Source organism: Panthera leo, chromosome B1 (genome assembly GCF_018350215.1).
Source record: "Panthera leo isolate Ple1 chromosome B1, P.leo_Ple1_pat1.1, whole genome shotgun sequence".
NCBI classification, from domain to species: Eukaryota; Metazoa; Chordata; class Mammalia; order Carnivora; family Felidae; genus Panthera; species Panthera leo.
The window spans coordinates 126,962,592-126,987,223 of NC_056682.1; the positions used below are offsets into that span (position 1 = coordinate 126,962,592).

Below are 24,632 nucleotides of genomic sequence, written 5' to 3' on the forward strand. Positions count from 1 at the left end.
GGTGTGTTGCAGTAGCAGGACCTGGGTGAACGAAAGTATGTTGAATACAAGAATGAAGGAAGGAATGAATGAACAGGATATAGTGCAGTCTCTTGAGCCCAGACTACAGGCTTTGCACAGGCTCACTTGAGCTTTACTACCTGCTACTTCCTGACACGCAGCCCATATTCCGGACATCGTGGGCTACTGCTCCTCTCAACACTCTTACCCATCCTTGTGCCTTTGGTTGCACTGTACCCTCCACTTGGAAGCCCTTTTGCATTCCCTTGACCTTTCCATATTCTCTGTGATTAGGCTAAATTTCCACTTACCCTGGCAAACCATCCCATCCAACCCAGCCTTCTTCTTCTCTTCTCGTAGAATATTTTCTCTACTGACTAACTTCACAATTAAATATATTCTGTATTGTGATATAATTTATATTCTTGTCTTCTGACATTATTTAAACTATGAATTTGTGTCTAACCCTTCAAATGTTTCTATTTTTTTTTCTCCAACTTTGGAAGCTTTTTGAGGAAAGGCCAGGTGTAAATGAATAGAACTGTTCATGGACAGAATTCCAGACCGGGGGCTCACCATGTCTCAAGGAGGATCAATATCTCAGCACCCTGGGACCACCGTTGGTTTGGGAGTGGACCTTGGCATGCCAGTTAGGAAATCTCTGTCCTAGGGTGCCTTGCTCATAGTAGGTGCTCGCAAAGTGTTAGTCAGTGGACCAGCTGATCTTGTGATTGTTTTGTTCTTAATAATCTCTGCAGCCTCAATGAAGTTTATGTATATATGTACTAATATTAGTTTTTTTTTTTTAAAAAAGAGACACATAATCATTATTATAGAGTAAGAATTAAAAACTTCATTTTATGATGACGAGCAAGAAAGAATTAAATATAATATATTAATTGTTGGTGATTGAGCTATATTATAGGACTTAACATGTTAATTGGACACACCAAAAACTCTGGAGGTTACACACATGAGGAGTGATTGTATACACTTATTGCTCAGCTTACAGACAGTTTTACCATGACATTTCCATGGGGAAATCTGAGTGAGTGAACAATAAGTTTTAAATGGTTACTCATGCAGAAGTAAGGCTGGGAGTCCCCATTACATGTATATCTTGCTGCTCTGCTTAGTTATTTTTTATTTTTATTTTTAATATGTTCATTTGGTAAGAAGTATTGTACTATTAAAAAAGATTATATGTGAATGAGAGCTCTGTATTTGATATCTAATGTCAATTATGTCAACTAGATATACGACACAACTATAATCCATCTAGCAACTAATGCCCAAAGCTCTCCTTAACATCGCTTATGCAAGTATTTGAACATATTAGGTATTCAATAACTCTTTCTAGAATGATAAAGTCAAATTAGATGAGCTGGATATGTGATACTTCTATTTTCAACTTCATTTTAGTGTGTTTTTATTTCTCAAAACAAATCTTATAGCTAACTTTTATAAACAGATATTAATAGAGGGCTAGAATTCATTTGAAAGTCAACTTCAATATAATTTTGGAGAGGAATTAAATATTAACTGTAAGTATAAAGTAGACATAGGTACCCTTTGCTCCAGGAAGTGGCTCATCCTGAAAAGTTTTATATAACTTAAATTTTTGCAAGTTGAATCTTATTTATAATACATTAGAGGAACTAATTCTCAAAATCTCCCATCATGAATCTTTTGTGTAGTGAACAAGCAAGCTGTAGTTTGTCTTTTGTTTTTCAATAATGATGTCCCATTTTTAAAAATTAAAAATAGCTACAGATGTAGGCTAAAAATTCCTAAAAAGTTTTAGTAGCACCAATTTAAAAATAAGATATAACAATCTGAAAAATTAAAGTGTGCTTTCTACTCATATTTCAAATCTTTTGGCAAGCTAAATATTGATTAAAAGCACTGTTTTCCTTCCTTCTCTAGCTCTGATGTTGTATCATTTTTTGATTTTGTGACATATGTTTCTCCTTCTAAAGCAGCTGTTAGAAAAGCTCAATTAGTTTTTAATTAATGAGAATTAATGTCATCATGAAAATTGTGTGAATTTTCTCTCATCGCAGATAGTTTGAGCCTTTTGAAATATGCTACCAGATTTGAGGTGGGAACCTGTAGGGTTTCTCCAGAGGGAAACCAGACCCTCCTTCCTCACAAAGGCTAGACAGCCATGCCTACAGCATAAGGGAAGTCATGATGTGTCCAAATGGCACAACCAGTTTTTTTTTCCTCCACTCTGAAGAAAGTCTAGGAAATGTGCAAAATTAGTCAAAACGTGACACTTGGTCCTAAATTGGATGTAATAACAAGTCAAGGAAGAGTTTTAGATCATGAAAAACATTTCTGAAATTTGAACAATTTTTGCTTTGTTACTAATATTATATGGAAACAAAACAAATGAGAACTACTGAAACAAGAGAAATTTGGAAAATTCAGGTGAGAAAACAAGAGTGCTGCTCCTACAGTCTGTTTCTATCCTCATGGTCAGGTGAATCATTATGTGGTATAATTGTTCTCTGCCTCCTTGGAGCTCTACAAATGGGGCAAAACCTGAAGTTTCTACTCTTCTGGAAGTGTAAGTTGGAGGCTGTTGTCATGGTTGGACATCCTGTAAAACCTTATGTATTCATCGGTTCATAGGTCACACTGTATCCGGTGTCTTAGATGACAGGAAGGGTGGCTAGGGATCTTAGTTGCAGTATAAATGTAAGTTTATAGAAGTTGAGAAGTAGCCTGGATAGGACTCACTGTGTAATCCCTTTGAAGCACACTTAAACACTTAAAAGCTCTCTGCAGGGATAGAAAATGCGTTTTGTGGTCTGTATCATTCTGACATGGACACCAGAGGGTAGGAGTCAGTCTCTGGATGGCATGCGGGTAGGAGATAATTTAATAGTTTGCCTGTAGCTTATGGTAATTTTCACATTTCTGGAAATTTGGCTTCAAAGTCTGGCCTCTTGGGTCTTCTTTGTGGGGATGATCTGAATCTAAGAAGATAGATTCTACTAGCCTATGAGAACTACCAGGATGGATTGCCCCAGTCAATTGGAATGGTCAAAGTCCAAAGAGGACTGTACTGGCTTGGGGTGACTCATTCTGCCACCTCAGAAAGTCTGTATCTTGCATGTTGATGTGGGACAAGGAAAGGAGCTGGGCGGTAGAACACATCCAGACCCATTTTAAGACATATATATTCATGTGAGCCATGTGCAATTGTTTAGCACTGTGGCTTTCACATAACAGGTTTTCAGCAAACGCTAATAGTATTGAATTAAATCTATCAAATATAAGAAAATTTATTTCTAATTTTTCAATGGCAGGTAAGTGGTTTCCACCCAAAGGATCTTATACAGTCCTTCATGAGAGGGCATTTACTAAAATTTGTTGAAATGGTAACTATGGTCATACTTGCTAGCCATTTATTAACATCTGGTCACAAAGACTGGAAACAGGATTTGTTTTTAGAAATAAAAACTTCTAGAAGGAAGTCAATTTTTAGTGAGGCCATTGTATTTTATCAATTATCATGAGATGTGTGCATAAGGATAACACGTACGTTTACCTGTACAAAAGTTCTTAGCTCTGCCTTATTTACTATACTTATAATCCAGAATGTGTTTTTCCACTCCAAATTTCTGATTATAAAGTAGTAATAATTTGTTATCCAATTTTGTGGCTTGTAAGGTATTATGTAGGGTAAATGGATCTTCTCATCTTTTTTTTTTTCTTTTTAATTGATGAAGCAAAGTACCATTCAGCAAAGTCTATTTTTAAAAGTATTTATTCAGTTGACAACCAATCCCAAATTAAAAGAGATGAAAAATAACATAATTAAGAAAACAACAAATTGCCTGTAGCTTGATATGTATGAGAGAAGAAAGGAGGTCTTACAATTTTCTAATGTTTCATTGACCCAAAACCTGTGCATAAATTCTGAGGTGGTTGAAAGTGACAACCGGTTCTTTTAATGATTCACCAAAGGAAAAGAAAATCAACATCTGAAAAGAATAAAATTATGTGGATATAAGGTATTTGTCTTGTTTTGAAATAGCAAGGTTGTTGTAAGTGGTGTGAACCAAGCAAACAATGGGGTAAATGAAGTACCACTGGACAGAAGCTGGGTCTGGCATGAGTTCAGCCTCAAGCTATGACCTTGGGGAAGTAGCCTGAGGTGTTCACGTTCCCATCTGTAAAAGGAGCAGTGATTCAGGTGCTCTAAGTGGCCCCAGGCAGGAGGGAAAGTTCCTAGAGATTTGCATCCTAGGCTTGGGCAGAGGACTCCTTGGAGGCATTGTCTCTGAGCCGTCCCTGAATTTACAACCCGTGATGACCTGTGGCTATAACTGAAGCATGGCAGAGTTAAATAATAAGACCCAATATTAAGCCTTAGATTTGTCAAACCTTTGGGCAAGTCACAGCTTCTCAGCATCTTATATTGCAAAACCAGAGAGTCTAGCTCTGTATAGTTCCTCATAATCCCAACATCAAAAAAATCACTTTTAATAGAAATTTAGAGCAGCAAAGATTTTGGTCTAATTAGATATGTTTTCAGATATATATTCATTGAGTGAGTTAAATGCTAGACAAAAATATTGTTGTTCAAATGAGGAAAATAACATTGTATTAGAAATAATCTTGGAGTCAATTTTCAAATTAATAGATTCAGCACGATGAATCTTTCCCTAACAGCAAAGCAATTATTAATACATAAATTCTAAGTTTAATAATTACCCTGTCTTTTCTTTCTTTCTCTCTCTCTCTCTCTTTCTTTCTTTCTCCTTTTTCTCTATTTTCTTTCTTTCTTTCTTTCTTTCTTTCTTTCTTTCTTCTTTTTTTTCTTTCTTTCTTTCCTTTCATGTGACAAACCATCGCCCTGCTTTTATTATAATGGTTACATTGTTTACATGGCCCAGGATAAATCTCTCCCCCAAAAGTGCTCACAGAGACATCACAAATAGAAATATATGTGAAGAAAAACAAACATACTGTCGGTTCAAATTGTCTCAAATAGCAGAAAGGCAGTCTTTTATCGGTTTAGGGCATCACATAGTGTTGTTTCTAGAGAGCCATTCATTTTGGCATAGTACTGGTAGTAAAGCTTAACGTGTTTTATGCTTGAATTAACTCAAGATAAGTGTTTAGAAAACTTCAGGTTGATCTGTGAGAGAGTAGGCATTTTCTAATCTTATAGTTAAGACTTCAATGGTATGAGAGCAAGTTTAGAAAACGTTTTTATTAGACAAATTATTTAGACAAATTATACACAGAAAGCTCTGCCACTCATAACTGAGGCCTCCAAAAAGTGTCTTGTGTATTTGTATAATAGGCAATACATCAAAATAGGCCTATTTTAAATATTGTACATGGTTAACAGTTTGTCGATAGCTAAAATCACTGCAACATCTCGTATGCCCCTATATAGCTTGTTGTAAAGTATTTTTTTGTTTTGTTTTGTTTTCAAATCAGAGTTGGGAATGAGATCATGAACGTTACAAGGGAAAACAAGTTGTGCATGCACTTAGGTACTTGTCACCCTGGAAACAAAATGGTTGTTGCATGATAAGAAATTTTTCTGCCTTACACAGTAGACAATATTTGAAGATTTAGTACAAAAACAGTGACAGTACAAGATGCTCCCCAGAACAGAATTAGCATCAAAATATAATATACCTTAAGAATATACCTTTTAATTTCTCCTAAAGCAAATCACATAGGTTGATTCCTATATCAATCCTAGCTACGGAATGAATTAGATTAAAATAAGTGTATGGCTGCGTAAAAACACAGGATAAGTTCTTGCTTCCTACTTACCACATTTTAATGTAAGGATTACAAACAAAGTTCATTCTATAGTTCTAACAGGTAAGAATGCTACTTTAAAAGGGTTGTGCACAAAGAGGCACTGTTTTTGCTGTCATCCTTCTATACACTTGGCACTAATGTAAAAAATACATAACTCCTCCAAATAGAACTGAATAAAAAGGGGGGTTAAGTCGAGAGCCCGGTCTGGTCATTATATTTTCTTCTTTAGGATAATGTAGGACAGTAATTAAGGCCACATCAATATTTCTTAAGGGCTCCCACCCCTCCCCAACTACAGTTGTATTGATTGGCTTTCTACTTTGGAAGAGGATTTATTAACCTTCGATGATCTACGTTTAAACTCTTATAGAGCTCTATGTGCTGCTGTGGACGTGGTCCAGCTAATAGCATTTTCCATTGAGATAATTAATTAAAAGTAAAATTATCAAGGTTAGCTTTATACACTGCTGAATAACAAATGCAAAACCTATTCAAATGAGTTACATCTAGGAACAAATATTAAATCGCCCTGGATGTTTTAATAACAAAAGTATAAAATATTCTCTGTTGGCAAACAATGCGAGTCAGAATAACATTAAAGCAACCTGCCTTTTCTAACTGAAAAGACCCCCTGCACTATACATAGTTCCTGTATACAATACTGTTTTTTTTTCAAACTAAAGCTTTATTAAATGAATTGCAATAGCAATGGCCGCCCTTTAATATATATACACATTATATAGGTGCATATATATGTATATATATATGAGATACTAATTTATTTAACACAATAGAGGCTTCTGCCATATGATAAAGTGTACTGTACATAAGAAAAAACTTGTAATACTGTACAATCACATAAAGGTCATATGCACTGTTGCAGTGCAAGAGTAGTTTTAACTGTAGTCTTGACTGGCATATTAATGGCTTTTTTTGTAATCCTACAAAATTGCATTCTCATATTATGTGGCCTGAATGGTCTTTAAGTTATTTTATAAACACTGCAGGGGTTGCCTTTGGTCCACAGTTAAAGGACACTCAACAGCAGTGGAGCATTGTATGGATGCAGCAGAAGAATGTAAAAAGACTGAAGTTATTGCAATTATATTTTTAAAAATAGAGAAATGTTACGTAAGAGGCCTTTATGTGAAATTAATCCTGCATATGCTTTTAGTATACTCAGTGCACATTTCCTATACTTGAAGTACAGTATATGAAAAGCGGACTAATAGGATCCTAGTATACTATATTCTGGGGGAACAAGTTGAGTAATGAAAAAAAGTGGAGGGAAATGTACAGAAAGAGAGGACAAAGAAGAAAGAAATAGAAGAGAGAGAAGAGGGAGAAGGTGGCGAGAAAAAACTATAATTGTTACTAATAATCCTGATTTTTCTCGAAAAATAATGTTACATCCATGTTAGTCCCACAATATTACAGTCGCTCCTTGCAAAGGGAGTCCTACAAAAGAAACAGTGAAGAGATTCTGTTTGATGCTCATATGGAGGTGCCTCGGTCTGGATCATTACCCAGATTGAGCCCCAGGGTAGGAGTTGGTTGATAAGGAATAGATGACATTGTTTTTATAGGACTCCTGAAAAAGCCCCCGTTAGGTGCCCTGTGCCTAAAAGGGCCAGTTCGGTGCTCAGGCACGTTGCCAAAAGCGAAACCAGAGGCAGCTTTAGCTGATAGTGTGCGGCTAAGAGTCTGGATCTGCTCTGGGATAAAGGTTGTTGTGGTAATATGAGTGTTCCTGAAATCACTGATTTGCTCCAGTGCTTGTCGTGTTGGCAAAGTGTCAATGTCCAGAGGGGTCAAGTCAATTGACGAGGTGGAAAACTGTTTATGGGGGCTGTCGTCATCTGTGCACAAGCTATTTACACGTCTATGGAGGTGCTCCAGGTCAATTTCCTTGTCATCCTGGAGATGAAGAAAAAGAAGATAAGGTTCTCATCAGTACTAGCTTCCATGGTTAAAAAAAAAAAAAAAAAAAAAAAAAAAAGTTCAGCAAACATGATATGTAATTAACTGAACTTCGGGGTTTATTCATTTAACATATATCTATTGAGCACCTAATATGAGCCAGGCATTGTGCTAGATTCTGGGGGTACAAATATGACTCTGAGATAAGGTTACCTATCATAAATCTTTTTCTTTCATTGGAAGTTCTATAAATGTCACATGCAACTACAAAACTATGGGAACAGTAGATGGGTGATTGCATTCTATAAGATCAGGGACAGACCCAGGCAAAATACAAATAAGAAGTATGGTTTTAACAACTCACTTCCCCACCACACCTCTTCTTTCCACATGCTTCCTCCTTTTTCAGGGTGTCTTATTTCAAGCTGGATTTTTGTTCTTTTCCACTATTCACTCCTAATCTTAACTTTCCTTTCTTGGAGCTAAGTGATACGATATGCTAGTTCAAACTAAAGTGTTAGTGACTGTTAACATGTTATTTCTCTTTAGGCCAGAGAGATTTGAGATTATTTAGAAAGAGCAACATTCAACACAAAAGAATCAATTTCTCGATTCATACCACGCTCAAGCTATCCAGCACCTGAATGAGGCAATATTGTGAGGTCAGTGAGACCTTTTAGAGACATCTTCAAGTCATGAGGTGTGAATGACAGCTTTGGTTTTGGGCCAAGTTTTTGCTAAATGGCCTCTAGATCAAAGATGCTTTGAGCTAACCTAATGGAGTCTTAGTAAGAAGGTACTTAGTAAGAAAAAGGAAGTAAAAATCTCATTATTTCTGATGTTGAAAGCAATTCATAAATCCTTTAGGATTTTCGCTAAAAGTGAGCATTAAAGCCCAATGTTTGAAAAATAAAACTGGCAAGAAAAAAAAATTGTCTTTTATCAGTCATGTTTATAGCCAAGTTCAATAAATTAATTTCGTGAGGGTTTAAAAATACCTATTAATCATAAGAAGAGAAAATATTTGTTCATAGATCTGGATTAGCTGTCATGAGTTAGAATGGAGTATGTATTTTTTTCATTGTGCTATTATAGTGCTCCTCAGTGAAAAATATTTTGATGTGCATCACTGTTTTTCCTTCTCCTTTCTCATTTCAAAATCCAATAAAAATATCTATTAATGCAATATTATCACTGAGACTTTAGAGGGTTGGAGATATAATTTTATGGTTCCCACAGCAACTATAATGTAGTCATCCATCAACAGATATAATAATGCAAAAATTTAATATTATATATAGTAATTCAAAATATAAGGAGCTTGGGGAGTCCTTAATTTCCAGATTTTTGAGAATATGAAATCTCAGCTATAATGTTGCATTAATGTGGTCTTTTGCATTGAATCAATGTCAATAGAGATACCAGAAGCTTATTCCATAAAGAAAACACTACAATAAAACCTGATTAATTTTTAGTTCATATTCCACTAACTGAGAACGTATGATCATTTGGATAGGTAGAAAGCTAAGTTTTATCTTTGGTAAGTCGAGCTTTTCCTTATAAATGGTGCTGATCAATTTTGCCTATAAAGTGGTAGAAAGGAATTCTCAGACTACTTTAGAAAAAAATCTGTTTGAAAGAATACACTAACATGTAAACATTCATATGCAAATCGGAAGTCATTTTTATTTATGCATTAAAGCAGATCTTCTCAGGATTCGCTCTAACCATCAATTAGTCAAAGTCTAGTTACAGAAAGTTTAAAAATGTCCTTTGAAACTATCCAGCAAATCAAACCATGCAGCAAACTCAGGTTATTTTTCATTTCAATTTGTGAAACTTTAGTGAATATAATTTCATTATTTAAAAATTTTTCACCTTTTACATCCAGTGGAAATATGATAAATTAATCAAGCAATTTATTTTAACTTCCTATTTTCTCTGATCATTTATAAATTCCATAATTTTTGATGTAAACAAGGCACATGCCACTTTCAAAGAGATACTGTGTATAACTCTGCAATTATTCTTTCAGATCTCTGAAAAAATTTTAATTTTATTTTATTAAAAATTTAATTCTAGGTGATCCACAAAATGGATTTATTAAGCTTAGAGCCATCAAAGAGCTAAAAACATATGATCATTTCTATAGGTCTATATACAGAGGGAAGGAGTCACTGGTGGTGAAGAGACAAATTACGATTATTTTGCTGTGGCGCTGTATTTCTTACGCTGAATCTTAGAGACACAAGTAATTTACCTATAAGTTCCACAACCTATTGAGATAAAATGTTAAGCATCTTTGTGAACTGGCCAAGGGAATCACAACCTTTAAGAAAATCACTGAATTAAAGTCTATCTTGAGATTTGGCAGAATGTTAAAGCCTTTCATGGCACATGAAATCGTCAGTCTTTCAAACACTAAGCCTCCTTTTCATTTATCTGGGATGTCCTAAAACAGAAATTGGTATTGGCATCACCACTTTTTATATTTCATAAATTTATTTTCAATATTCAAAGAAAGAAGAAATAAGGACTGCCCCCCAACCCATTACCCTCTCTCTGGTGATTAATCCTGCCTGGAAAGACAACCTGCTTGTTGGCTCAACTTAGTGCTGAAGCTCTCAGTCAAGTACCTCTTTTGATGGGACCCGGGAGCCTTTCCTCTTGTTCCACCACGTCTCCAGCATAGCTATAAAGCAGGAGAGGACAATTCCAGCAGCCAGGATACAAAAAACTCCTGCAAAGCTCTTTATGTCCAGGGCGCCTCCTTTCTGCTTTGTGTCCACTGAGGAATACAGGTCACACTGGCCATTCTTTGGCCACCATTTGTGCTTCAGGATGTCCATGTCACCATTCTGCTGAAGCTCCAGGATCCTTGGGGTAAAGAGCACAGTCATGTGTTACTGCAGACATGGTTATTGCTTTGGTCCACAACACATCCATTTATAACCCCACCTCTAAAGGATGGTGGTCGTCAAGGGGAAATGAATGTATAGAGTAGCCTGCAGAAGGAATGCCAGGACACTGAAAACGTTATTGCTTTGATTTTATAGACCGAGTTGGGCCACAGGCGATCCTCTCTCCCCTCTCTCCCCTCCCTTCCTCTCCCCATCCTTCTTCTTCTTTTTTTGGTTTTATTCTATAAGTCTGAATATTCCCCTCCTGCTTTGTTGCAATGTGTTTTTACAATTACATTTCAGAGGCACTGTTTTTATGTGGTTTCAAGCTGCTGCAGTTCTGTGTCCCTTCCCTACATGCAGAAGGACGCTTTGGATCTTAATGCTTTTATGAAGAACGTTTTGCTGCTTAGAGCAAGATGCTGGCATAATGTCGCCTGGCATATGCTACACACAAAGAAATTCAATTAAAAAGTCTTCTATTATTTAACACAGTGTGGGAGAAAGCCTTGGGACAAGTTTGAAGTTGATAAAATACATCATTTTTGGGTTTTCACACAACTGATGTAGTTTCCCTTTCAATGCCAAAGGGGAAAATAATCTTACCTTGGAGAACAAGAAGAAAAGATGACCAGAGGCTTTTAGAAGTAGTTAAATTCAGATAAGAAATACCCTTCTTCGTCTTCTTCCCCCCCCCCCCCCAGAATCTGGGGCTAGCTGCAAACACTGAGGCTTTTTTTCAAGTGTGATTTTCATAGAGGTTTTATTCTCATTTCCAAATACTCTTGCCTACCTCTGGCCTTTCTCCAACTGTGTCCCCTCTCACAGGGTGAGAACGGTCAGGGCCAAGGCCATGAGCTGGTCGAGCGTGTGTACCGTCCTCACGGTTGCTAGATTTCCCACCCAAACAGTTCAGAGTGCTTCTTCAGGAGCTGGGAAGGTTTGTCCCAATATTTCCTCCTGAGAGCGAATCTCATAGCCACAAGGGTATCATCGGTCTATAGAGTGGTGTTTAGAGAGTGTGGACTGAGTTTGGATGTACAAACTCAGGGTTATATACCTTTGTGTGGGCGATCCTTCACTGTGCAGGACAGAGCTGGAGGTGGAAGAGAGGGGGCCGGGGACCAACTCCCTGGGCCACTGGGTCAGTGTAGTATATATAACTAGCTAGCCACAAACTAGAAATTCAAACCTGGCCTCTAAGGGCCATGGAGGTGTATTTATCAAGGTAAGAGGATTGAACATATTTTATCTAAGCGTTTTTAGCTCAATTTATAATTTTTATATAGTTAGCCTTAGGATATGTGGACCTAAATAGTACTCTTGCCTTGGGTCTTGGTCATTTGGGGAAAGACATCTTAAAACTTTAAAGAGAAAAATGATGTCTGTCTGGAAGGAGTAAATGCTCTTTTGGTGACGCATTGCCTTTTTACTGGTTTCATGTCATCCAGGGGTTCATAAGAATGAGCTAAAAGATAATGGTTGGGGTGGAGTCAACATTCCACTTGAGTCAAACAAGAGTAAAACCAGTCCAAAGGGCTGTGATGGAGACATGGTCTTATCATCCACCTTTGGCTGTTCCCATAGCCTCACCCCCAGCACCCCCAGGTGACACTCCAGGATCGACACTGCTCTGGAGTTTCCTTCACAACCTGGACTTCTCCTTTTTTTTGATACTGATCTGTCTAAAGGTCTGTTGCTTCAGGGTGTTGCTCAAAAAGTGCAGTTAATTTGATTCATTGAATTTACTAAAATGATTGTGAATACTAATGGATTACATTTTCATCCTTATTCTTCCCTCTTTTCAGAGTCATTTGTATTTTCCAGACTCTACAAGTGTGTTCTGTGGGACACTAGTACCTAGAGGGGTTTCTGCAAGAAAAGGGTTCTGTGGTCACTAACTTTGAGAAACACCCTCTCAGCAACTTACAGAGAAGTCAGTCTATTAAAGGTTCTAGGAAGACCCGTAGAAAATAAAACTTGAATGATTTTGTTTAACTTAGCATTTCCCATAGTTCTCTGACTTTCCTTCTTTTTTTCCTCATTGTTTTCTTCCCTAATAATATATATTAATAATTTGTGGAGCTAGAGTTTTACGGAATACACTTGAGAAACAGTGCTTTCACCCAAAGAAACAACTACTCGTGGGAACTGGTAGCATGGTGTGAGGTATCACACACATCTGTAATCACAGCATCAAATTCGCTTGCTTGGCCTATCCACAAATACATTCAAATAATGTTGGCAAACCCATTAGCTATTTGCCTACCTAAAGATGCTAGGTAGTCAGACACCATTGAATACTTTGAGGGAAAAATTTAGTCATCTCTAAAAAAACATATTCTTAAATTTGACATTAGAGGTATCTGTAGATACCTTCCTATTCATCTATCTGTTCAGTAAGTATTTAAAGAATGATCTCACACCAGGTATTTCTTTGGGTCAAAATTTATATTAAACCACAACTGCACATTCAGCCAGAATGGCCTGAGCAACATTGTGATATTGTTTCTTTTCAATGCCCTCAATTCATGTTAATTTATCTTTTCATGCAGTCACATGTTCATTCGGGAACCAATGATTGCCTACTCTTTCTCCTCAGTGGTATCGTTATCACAATGTGTCCTTATTATTTTCACACCTGAAAAATAATTTGGTTTTAAACATAATCATTGAAGTATACACGAAGTATACTCTATGACACCCATTTTGATGCTAATGGGGCAAAAGGCCTTAAATCCAAAGAATATGTTTAATTATAGAACTTTTAGGTTCAGCAAGCTGGGTGGTAGGAATTACTGTGGGCAAAGAGTGAGCAGACTCCTCTACTTGCCTTCAAGGATGATCACACCACAAAGATCTCTTTATCTGGTTGATACCAGGAAGCACAGGTAACTGAGGCATTTCATGGACACCCCGTTTTGGGGGATAGACAGAACGACTGGACAATAGGACCCCTCAGTTAAGCCCACAACAGATTCTAGGAATATAGGCTGGCATGGAATAGAAATGTTGGGAAGGAAGGAAAGTGTTTTCTAAGCTCAGGGTTCTGCCATAAATTCTTGCTACATAATCTGATGCTCCTGGAAATTCCATTAGAAAAGTGTAACTATACCTTTCTTTTTGTTATTTAACAAAAGCCCATTTAAGGATTAAAGAAAGTTTAGCAAAATCTAATGCATTGCCTTAAAGACAAATTGGATGAGCCCTTTAATAAATGAGGAATATATATATATATATATATATATATATATATATATATATTTCAAAGGCACTGGCATCTTTAAATGAAACTTGAATCACACATAAAGGAAAGTTTTGTATTTAATTATAATTAGCATTGATGTGTGTGTGTGTGTGTGTGTGTGTGTGTGTGTGTGTATGGGTGTGTATAACAATGCAAGAATCTAGCTGCACAATCCTTAACATGTTCAGATCTTTAGTCCCACGGAATAATTGTTTTTGTTGTATTTGTAATTTCCACAAGATGGCAGTCTTTGCTCACAGACAGCAATGTGTTCTTGTCATTCTAGTTAATTGGTGGGTTTGAAAGGTGTCAAGTATAAACTTAAACTATTAGAAAGAAAGTTGGATAATAGACCATGATGAACAACTGGATAAGTAAAACCTCTTCTTGGAGTGTAGTCCAAAAAATTCCTGCCATTTTTACCCCAGAGTGATGAGAGCAGTACTTCGCACTTTTGAGAGTTGTTATGGTGAAAACTCATGAAGCCATAAACAAAAGCATCTTGCTTGTTGTTTGGCACTTAGTAGGCTACCACAACTCAAATGCTAGAATTATTATTATCTGCATGCGTGACAGCCATTCTTTCTTTGGACCTGTTCCGGTACATATTTCTTAATGGAGAGTTATATTCCCAGATGAATCAATGAATGATTGATTCACTGACAAGAACATTGCATTCCTTTCTTTTGTCCAAAAGTATTAAAACATTTGTCATCCCCTTGAACAGAAAAATTTTAGCAGTCCATAAAACCGAGCTTCAACTTGAAAATGGTTAATAGATCAATTCTGCATGCACTGAGTTCTTTATTGGTATAAATGAGCAAATTTCAGGAGACGTGAGTGGGGAAGCAGAAGATTCTTCTTTCATATTCAAATAAAAATATTCAACAAATTCGAGGTGTTCATCTTGAAAAGCTTTTTACTTACTTTGAAGATACAACAGCCTCATTTGTGTGTGAGAATTACACTAATTATTGATCACTTACAATTCTTAATCACTGCTCTAGAAACTGATTTTCAAATTATTTATAATGAAACAGGTTGCTGAAAGATGAATGCAAATTTCTGATCCCACGTAAGTAGCTTTGATTTTGCCTTTGAATACCATAGCAGTCTGTGGATTCCTTTCTAATTTTCTTACCCGTGGGTAAATTCCTGCTGAGCTGTAAAAAGATACTGGTTATCTGAGAAAAAGGACACCTGACTTTTCAGTTGTTTCTGCTGGGAACAAATTTAGAGGTAATCAGAGAGTTTAAAAAATTAAGTGCAGGAATTTTGATTTCAGGCCATATGTGTAGGAACTCCTCCTGTGATTCTTTTTGCAATTAGAATTTTCTCCCTACATTCATAGATGCATAAACTACTAGAACAGAAGTGAGAGAGGACATCATCTATTCTCTTCACTTCCCCCTCCACTCATTCTATGGAGGAGAAACCGAGTCAAATAGAACAACAATTCCCCCAAATTATCACACTCAACACACAAAAAAACAATTTATATAGCACACTGGAGTAGCCTGAGATGAAAGGTAGGGGGACATGCCTTGTCTGTTTTGAGGGCTGAAGGGATCAATATTTTAGCAATATTCTAGTACATCATCTAAGATACACCAATTGGGAAGCACTGTTGTAGAGATGGGATGACTTTTTTTTGTGACTAACATAGAGTAAATTGTTGAGTTAGGGCTACAATTCAGGTCTGTCTTCCAGCACATTTCCCCCTATACAGCCTCTGATATGTAACTATTTAGAGAAGAACGCTGTCAGTTTCAGAGATTTGTTAGACCTTAAGTAAAATTGTCACCAATAGGTTTCTTCTAAACCTATTGAAAATGTAGCTTTTCTCCAGAACTTCATCGATCTTCCTCGGGAGGAGTAGGCCTGCTGAGCAGTGGGAACAAAACTAAAATTAGCTCAATATGATTTAAAATTTAATCTGATCTAATAAGTTAACATGACTCTAGCTTTAGCTCAATTTACTTGAGAGAATTACTCAATCCTTCCATTTCCTCCCCTTTTCCTTGCTTTTTTCCAAGATGGCATCAGGGTTTTTAAAGAATGACATTACAACCCTTACATTGGAGGCTTGGGAGGAGGGAGCTGCTGGCTTCTTGCTGGTCCTTGGCTTTGCTCTGGCAGCAATCATTTTAGGTATGATGGGCCTGGGTTCAGTCCTTAGATATGAACTGGTGACTACTGGTGAAGCGGGCAGAGGCTTTAAGTCCGCCAATGTTGGCTAACGTCTTTCTCAGTTCCTTTAAGGCATGTGGGCTCCTCTCTGCTGACTCAGCCTCTGGGGTGCTATACACCTTTCTCAGCTTCTGCCATTTTGTTCATGCGGCCCCTAACTATTCTTTAGCTTTCAGATAGCACTGTGGGGTCATCTTGTCACTTCACTGTGGAGGGCTCCAAAGGTGCTGCATGTGCTGTAACTCAGCATTCACACCACATGGGAGCAAGAGAGGCCTGGGAATAAAGACCTAACCCTTGTTTTTTCCTGACCGCAGCTCTGGCTTTTCCCACCACCCGAGGTCTCCTCTGTTGGTGAAGAGCTTGGTAGGCCCCATGACTCCTGTCAGAGATCCTAAGGTAAGGAACCCTCTACCCTCTGTGGGCATGCATTCCGGTCCAGCTACCGCCCCTTCACCTGCCCATCTCCTGCCGCCTGCCCCGTGCTGGAAACCTCTGGCCAGAGGAGGTATAGCTTTCCTTTTCTCTTCTGGATATCCTTCTTATACCCAGGGTCTTCAGACTTCTTGGCCTGTCATAGTGGAAGGGAATTGAAGCTACATAATGACAGAAAATCTATGATCTGAGACCTCCAGCTGGCATTTCTTCAATCTGAAGTGTTGAGGCAACGTGACACTAGAAATTGGTGAGGGTGAAAAACATCATTTTAATATCTTAAAAACATCGATCTGATCTGTTTGTTATATGGTTATGCGCTGTATGTAACCAAAATTTAAAAAAGATATGTAGGATAGAGTCTCATTACTTATTAATGTTTAATGTCACTTAACACTGAGAAAGAAATTTGGGAATAACTGAACAGAAGTATTTTTGACACTGAGTGGATCTATTTTGGCCCAGAATACCCACATTATTAAATTCATTTGCTGGGTTCTCACGAAAATGTCTCTCCATGGTTACTGAGAAAGAATTAATAATAGCATGCACACGATTTTCAGAAAAATGTCAGCTCAATAGGTTTTTCATTCATTTGTCCTTTCTTTCATTCTGGGCTGAAGAAATGCTGGTAAACTTGGATTGAAGCAAAAGCACTTCTCAAAGATTCAGGTTTAGTATTCAATTAAGTGTAGTGGTGCTCTGACTGGCATATCCAATACCAGTCTTTGAACATCAGAGTTGTGAAAACGAATTTTATCAACTTCCTGTGAACTGGGCATCAGTCGTTTTTTATTTTCTTAAGCAAAATGTCTTAATGTCTGGTTAGTAGCATTAGATACAACAGATATTTCTTGATAACATGTAATACCTCAGTAATACCAAATAACTGAAGGCAGACTATTAGAAGCTATTTCCTTTGTTTAAACTGGACTTTTAACTAATTCTTTCAGTTAGTTGAGCCAGACGCCGTTGTTTCGATCTGGTCCACTAACATCATCTACCATCTCACATAGATGAATATGGCACTTCAAATAAGCTTATAAGTATCATTCTTTAGGCCAGAGGACCTTTTTATAAAGGTTTAGGCAATAACAAACCTTTTTGTTAAGGGCCAGACACTGTTGCAACCATGTGACTCTGCCTTTATAGTTACCAAAACAGGCCTGAGCCAGATTTGGCCTGTTGGCTGTAGTTGCTGATCTGTTGTGGAGCCCCGTAGCAAATAACTCTATGAAGTCAACAAATTTCCATTTCATTGACAAAGATATTGAAGTTCAGAGGGCTTAAATGACTTGGCCAAAGTCACATCATGAGAAAGCATCAGAGTCTGTTTTAAAACCAAAGATTTTGACTGTCATCCCAGTGCTTTTGACCATGTATTAATAATATATAATAATTAATATGTAGTCATGCCTGTTGTTAATATGTGTGTGCCTTTAAATGAGTACAGAGATGAATTTGAGGTAATACTCTATATTCATGATGGCACTATAATAGTTCAAGTGAGTTTTGGATTTCCTTGGTTTTCTGACTATCCTGGAATAGACATCTGGAACCTATACCCCAAGACTGGGACCACCCATGTTACAAATGAATGACTGCCTTGATTATTTGAGATCAGGTTGCATTTGTCTTCTGAGGTCTGTATTTGCTGAATCGTTTTCTAGGCAATGGAGGCTTTATCTTCAGATCAAAGGGAGGTGAACAAATATTATACTAAGAGAATTTCAGGCCGTGACTATGATTTACTGAGAATGGGTAACACAATAGATTGAAGCAGAAAAGGCGGGGTTTCTTTTAATCAAAATATATAAAAATGGTTTCTAACAACCTGTGACTAGAAGTACTATAAACTAACGAGAAGTTTTTCAGGGTTGGTAGAAATTACTATGGACGACTTATGGGCATGACAGCATGTTGGTACTGGAAGGGGTCTGGGAGATGAGATCATATTTGATTCCTGCTTAGTGATGTGGAGTGACCTGCCTGGCTCCCCACCACAGGGCACAACCAACAGACCTGGACTTAATTATACATTCAGTTATTATTGAGGACTGCTGTATGTCATAGACCTGCATGAAAAAGACGAGTTTCCTGCATGGCTTCAAACCTGGTCTCTCACTTTCAAATTTAAAGAAAAGATAATTCAGTAACATCTTTAATTGGTCACATCTGCTTTTCTTATTAAGAAAACAGTGTCCATCCTTATGTAGTAAGTAATGTCTTCTTAAGGCACCCATTTTTTCTGTGTAGGGGAAATAAGCTGTAAACTTTCTCCAGACAATCTATTTTCCACAGGAATACCAATAGTAAAGGCATGTATAATGCTGCAAAGTTCATGAAGCACTTATCAAAAACATTACATATCATGTGATTTACTGCTTAAAATAATTTCGTGAGGGAGGAATTATATTGATTGATTGATTTGATGACTGATTGATCACACCCCTCTCCTTATTCCTATAAGAGGCTTAAGAGGGCTGATGTTATTAAATTCTCATTTTAAAGCTGAGGAGATTGAGGCTAAGAGGTGAAGTGAAATTTCCCAAGGTCACAAGGCTGGTGATTGATCTGGCCAGCTCTCAAACCAGGTCTTTTGGCTTCTGCTCTTTTTTTTTTTTTTTAATACATTGTCAAGATCTTTATTATCCTCCACAAAACACCCCATGATAATGGAAGCTGCCTCCTTATTTCCCGCTGCTTTATTAACTGAGGATTTGATGACTCAAGTTCCTTGGCTAACACATATTCCATTGTATCCATTTACAAACATTACACTTTGTGTTACACATCCTGATGTCTCCAGAGAGCCACATGAATATCGCATGAGTTCATTAATCTCTGTGCGATTAGAATAAACGTCAGATGAATTCATTCTCATGAGGCACTCAGGGGACTTTGCCAATGTTATCAAAACAAGGCAGTGTGTTCAAAATAAGGAAGTGGTGTTTCAAAACCTTATCCTTACTCAGTGTATGTCAACCTATTGTGAAGTTTCAATCTATGTGATGCAAACTTCCATAGTTATCCTAATGAAAATTTTCCTTAGTGTTTAAACAGTAGCCCATAAAAGGTAAATATTTATTTATTAGATAACACTTCACTATTTTGAAAAATGTGTGACACTTAAAACAATTTTTATGTTCCAATGTTGATGACATTTTTGTTGGCTCTAAGAATCGTCATACTTTACAGATATGTCATTCTTTGAAGATGAACCTGAAAGCTGCAGTGAGTGGTACCCAATCAGATCAGTCCTTCTAGGTTAGAGTCAGCCTCTTGCACCACAGTCTCGCTTTGCCTCAGGGGGCAAAATCAACCTCTTTCACAGAGAAGCAATTGCTTGAAAAATCAAATTAGCAACATGATGGATCTCAAGACTTTGGTGACTAGTGAACTTTAATTATTATATATTTTATGTGTTTATGCTGGCAGTAAAAGTCAAGCACTCATTATAGAAATGGCAGACATGATCTTTCATAAAATGAGTGCTGGGCGGCAAATGAATAGATAATCAGGATAATGAAGGCAAGCCAGAAAGATGCTGGAGAGTTGAAAAGACCCTGACAATGGCTCCCACTGAGATGGAGGGCATAATTGCAATTGGAAAGAGAACACTTTTGGTGATCTTTAAAAATGTCAGCTTCATCCTTAAGCTCAGTGTGATATTTGGGTTATAGGGTAAAGGGGAAAAATTCTTTCATTCTGCAGTGAGAAACTGGCAGTGACCATCTGGGCTTACAGTCACCCTTCAAACAATACAAGATCTTCTCGTGCAGACCTTTCAAATGCATGTTTATGAAAAAGGGTCATAAAGTCAAACTTACTTCGCTTAGCATGTTATACGCATTTTGTGATTTTAATATCTTTGAGTCTGACAACTAAACCTTAAAATAAGTGGGATCTTGAAGTGTGTACTATGTGTAAATGGATAATGATTGTGATATGTATCTTTGGCACAGTGTTAGGAGACAGAAGATTATGGAGAAGGAAACTTTTGAATGCAAATATGTTCTCATGAACATCCGCATAAACACTGAAGTTTTCATAAGTTGACTAACAGTTTAAATATGTGGAAGGAATTTATTATTTCTAAAAGCTGCTACAGTAGTAGGTACTTCACAATGAGAATTCTTTCATAATGCAAACATCTTCTAGATTAGAGGATGTATATTGATACATGTTTTAAAAAAACCCTCCAGGTATACTTATACCAAAGATGGTGGACAAATTCGGTGTAATTAATTAAAATTCTCAGGCAAGAGTTAGATCATTTGATAATAGTACAATTTTATGAAAACAATTTTACTTTGCTTAACCCATATTTTCATAGATGGTCAGTGTAAAGTACTTTAAAAGTTATATTCTAACTTTTTAGGTATATTGCATTATATTTAATATTATTCCAGTTCTGCTGGAAAAGTGTTTCAAAAAATTTCTGAGGTACAGATTGAGAGAGAGAGAGAGAGAGAGAGAGAGAGAGAGAACTCCAAGCAGACTCTGCCCTGTCAGTGCAGAGCCTGATGCGGGACTCGAACTTAAGATCCATGAGATCATGACCTGAACCAAAGTCAGATACTTAACTGACCGAACCCCTAAGGTGCCCCTCAAATTTTTTAATATAGATGGTAACATAACATAAACTTTCCTTGAAGTGACTAGAATCATTCAAAAACAGAGTTTCATTTTAGACATTTTAAAAAGTGAATTCAACTTTCTAACTTCTTTCTATTATGAATCTGAACATGCTATGTTTCTCTCTTAAATTTTTTTTTTTAACATTTGCATTCGTTTTTGAGAGGCAGAGCATGAGCAGGTGAGGGGTCAAGAAAGAGGCAGAGCCCAACGTGGGGCTCGAACCCACCAGCTGTGAGATCACGACCTAAGCCTAAGTCAGATGCTTAACCGACTGAGCCACCCAGGCGCCCCTGAACAAGCTATGTTTCTATAAATGGGGGGAAAAACCCAAATGGTCTCTTGGACGATTATCTGCAATTACGTTACTGTGTAATTCTACTGCAGTGTGATGATGTGTTCTGCCAGGGGCTGTGCAATGAAAGGCTCAAAGGGTCACCAAACCTTAGATTTGGAACGATGGACAGTTTAGGAAAGCTTTTTGGTGTAAGTGTTGTCATAGTTGCCTCCTAATGAAACTGACCTTCTGGATTCTTGGTTTTAGACTTGTAGCCTCAGCACTGTGTGAACTAAATGTGGTTTAGGCCACCCAGGCTGCAGTACCGTGTTATAGCAGCCCGAGCTGATGGATATGCACGGACCGCAAAATACAGAGCACAGCAGCAAGTGTCATGGTTTGCGTATAGCTGTCATTTAGGAGTCATTTTCCTGTTCAGTACTTTTCCAAACCTGGAATGTCTCTTCTGAATGTCTTCTTTCTCCCTCTGGATCATGTTTGGGATAGAACTGGTCTTAGACTCAGAACCTGCAGAATTTATGCTTCTTCTCTTCCTTACCAGTATTTAGGATGTTCTTAAAAACTAGGATGCATACAAATATAACATCTTTCTTTTTAGGATGTCACTTTATAATTTGCAAAGCATTTTACTGTCATTGTCTTGTTTTTATTACACAGTCCACAAATTAAACCAAGAATCCTTTACTTTATCATTTACTTTAATAAGCAAAGTCTTCATTTATAAACTTCATTAATTTAACTCCTGTCATGTGAAATTTCTACAGTTGGGATGTTACAGCCATATAAAAATTTTTTCTAATAAAAATTAATTATGCAAACGAGAATGTGGGAGAGATGTTTAAACTACTTAAGAAATGAAATTGTTTCCAAGCACTTCACATATGAAAACCTGATACAATAACCTACTTGAAGTAAACTGATTACGAGTCATTATTTAACACAAGATCTCCAATGCTAATAGTTAGCACTGGATTATGAATGCTAATAGTTAGCTTTAGTTTCATTGGTAGGACCCAATCTTCATTAAAAGTGTAATATTGTCAGATGCGTAGCATTCGTCTTTAGGCTAATACCAAACACCCACTCTTTGGGCATATGTTAATAAGTAGCAACATAAAGTTTAAATAGAGTACCTGGATTCCTTAAGTAGTTAAAAGAATAGGTCTCACTTGGCAATGAAATATTGGCTGTCTTTTTTTTTTTTTTTTTTATGGGGCAGCAAACTGAGGTACTCTGACATAAATGGTTATTTATAAAAAATGACATAATGTGGTATAAAGTAGCAGTGAGACTTATCTAATTCCATGCAGAAAAGATAATTGATGTGTTACTGCTGTACTTCACAATTTAGTTTTCCCACGCATGGGAGATATGCTGGGAATTAGTCTACTCCATCTTCTTAATGAGACTTATCTATTACTTCAGATAATGTATCTATTTTCTTCAACCAGCAGGACTAACTGCTTACTGGAGTGAAGTTTTCAACAATTATTAGAAAGGAACTTTACCAACAGACATAAAGGGGAATAGTTTATCTTTCCATGTATCTATGTGTTGAGATAAAATGAACTGGTACGGCCATGCTGCTGTTATGAAAGGGATGTTGACTCCCATAGTTCCTGTGCAAGCTCATGCAAGCTGCTTGCTATTTTCTATGATAATAGCAAGAGCTATATGCATGGCAATGTTTACTTACTTGATGATATGGTGGGAGGCTTCAATAACTCGAGAAAAGGCTTGATAAAAATTGAGTGTCATTCAGCCCTGATAACAATTGTCAGAGGGACTGCGTGGCTAGTTTCTTTATTCAGAAATAGATCTGATGATACCATATACGTTTATGTACCAAACGGAGGCATTTGCAAAGCCTGCTATTTCTCTGCTTTACCCCAAACCTCACATAATCAGCATTTCAAATCTGTTCCAAATCTTGATAAATTAGAAATACAAGCAATCTAGCTAAGTGATCAGATATAGTTATAAGAGCCTTGATGAATAATTGTAGAAGCGCAATTTGCCCATGTTTAGATAGCCAGTTATATTTTTCAGTAACTGAATTGTTCAAAATGTTGGTAAACTATGAAGAATCATTACCTTGTATACAGTGGTAAAAAATAGTGGGCACTGTGCTCTATTTGTTTCTAGGTGAGTAAAAAAGGATGAACCCTCTAATAAAAGTAGCATTGAAGTAAAACTCAAGTTTTACTTGAGTTGCTTCCAGTAATGGCATATTCCATACACAATAATTAGGCACACTACCTTAGCAATAAGGGTAATGTAAGAAATAGATCCGCCTTATAGCAAGAGTAACATTCCCCATGTTCGCTTACTTTCTAGAAGAGACTACACTCTAGGACACTATAGTGAATGTGCTTTGAAGTGATATTCCTTTAGTTGTAATGAAAAAAAAAAAGGACTTATGCTCTTATCCAGTTCTTGCAGTGCGGCATGACCTGCAACATGAATCAGAGGAAATTAAAATATAAGGATTGCTTCTAGATTCTTTGTCATGTTAAGCATCAAATTATTTCTCAGTGAGTCTCAATGATGGTCTACAGAGCTCTGGAGATCCCCAGGATATTTCATATGCAAGAATTGGTCTGGGGCACATGGTTCAGTCGGTTAAGCGTCCACCTTTGATTCGGTCATGATCTCACGGCTCGTGAGTTCAAGCCACGCATCAGGCTCTGTGCTGACAGCTCTGGGCCTGGAGCCTGCTTTGGATTCTGTGTCTGTGTCTGTCTCTACTTCTCCCCTGCTCACACTGTCTCTGTCTCTTTCTCAAAAATAAACATTAAAAAAATTAAAAAAAAAAAGAATTGATCTAAGACATATGAACAGGATATGCTGGAACTGGGGTGAACATCTCTGGTGGGGTGTGCAACAAAAAAGACAGAGGGTGGTATTGCGTAATGTCAATAATCACAGCCTGAGAACACTGGACAGAGTTCCTAAGTTTCTGAATTTTTTAACTTTTTAACATTTGGATTCCATTTTCCTTTAGTTCTAGGCAGTGGATGCCTGGAGCCATGCAGCTGGGAAACATGGCAAACAAGGTCAATAGAGGTCATATCTAGTAATTGATGACAGGGCCACTTAAATCCTAGCAGCCCCTACTGAGAATCAAAGGCAACTATTCGGTTTCTCTTCCATCATCTTCTCTTACCCTATGTTATTCTTACCACTTTCACTTATTATAAATCAA

The 24,632-nt window shown here is 37.1% G+C and overlaps 1 protein-coding gene across 2 annotated transcripts in view; it reads right to left on the bottom strand.

Annotated features, from left to right (window-relative positions):
* Nucleotides 1-6,720: 6,720 nt before the first annotated feature.
* GRID2 (glutamate ionotropic receptor delta type subunit 2) overlaps nt 6,721-24,632 on the bottom strand; it is a 1,444,174-nt gene continuing 1,426,262 nt past the window's right edge. For both annotated transcript variants that reach the window (XM_042935882.1, XM_042935881.1), the window contains 2 exons: nt 10,356-10,596; nt 6,721-7,716 (listed from right to left, as the gene is read on the bottom strand). In XM_042935882.1, the coding sequence (XP_042791816.1) occupies nt 7,294-7,716; nt 10,356-10,596 (664 nt within the window). In that variant the 3' untranslated portion in view covers nt 6,721-7,293. The remainder of the gene's footprint in view (nt 7,717-10,355; nt 10,597-24,632) is intronic.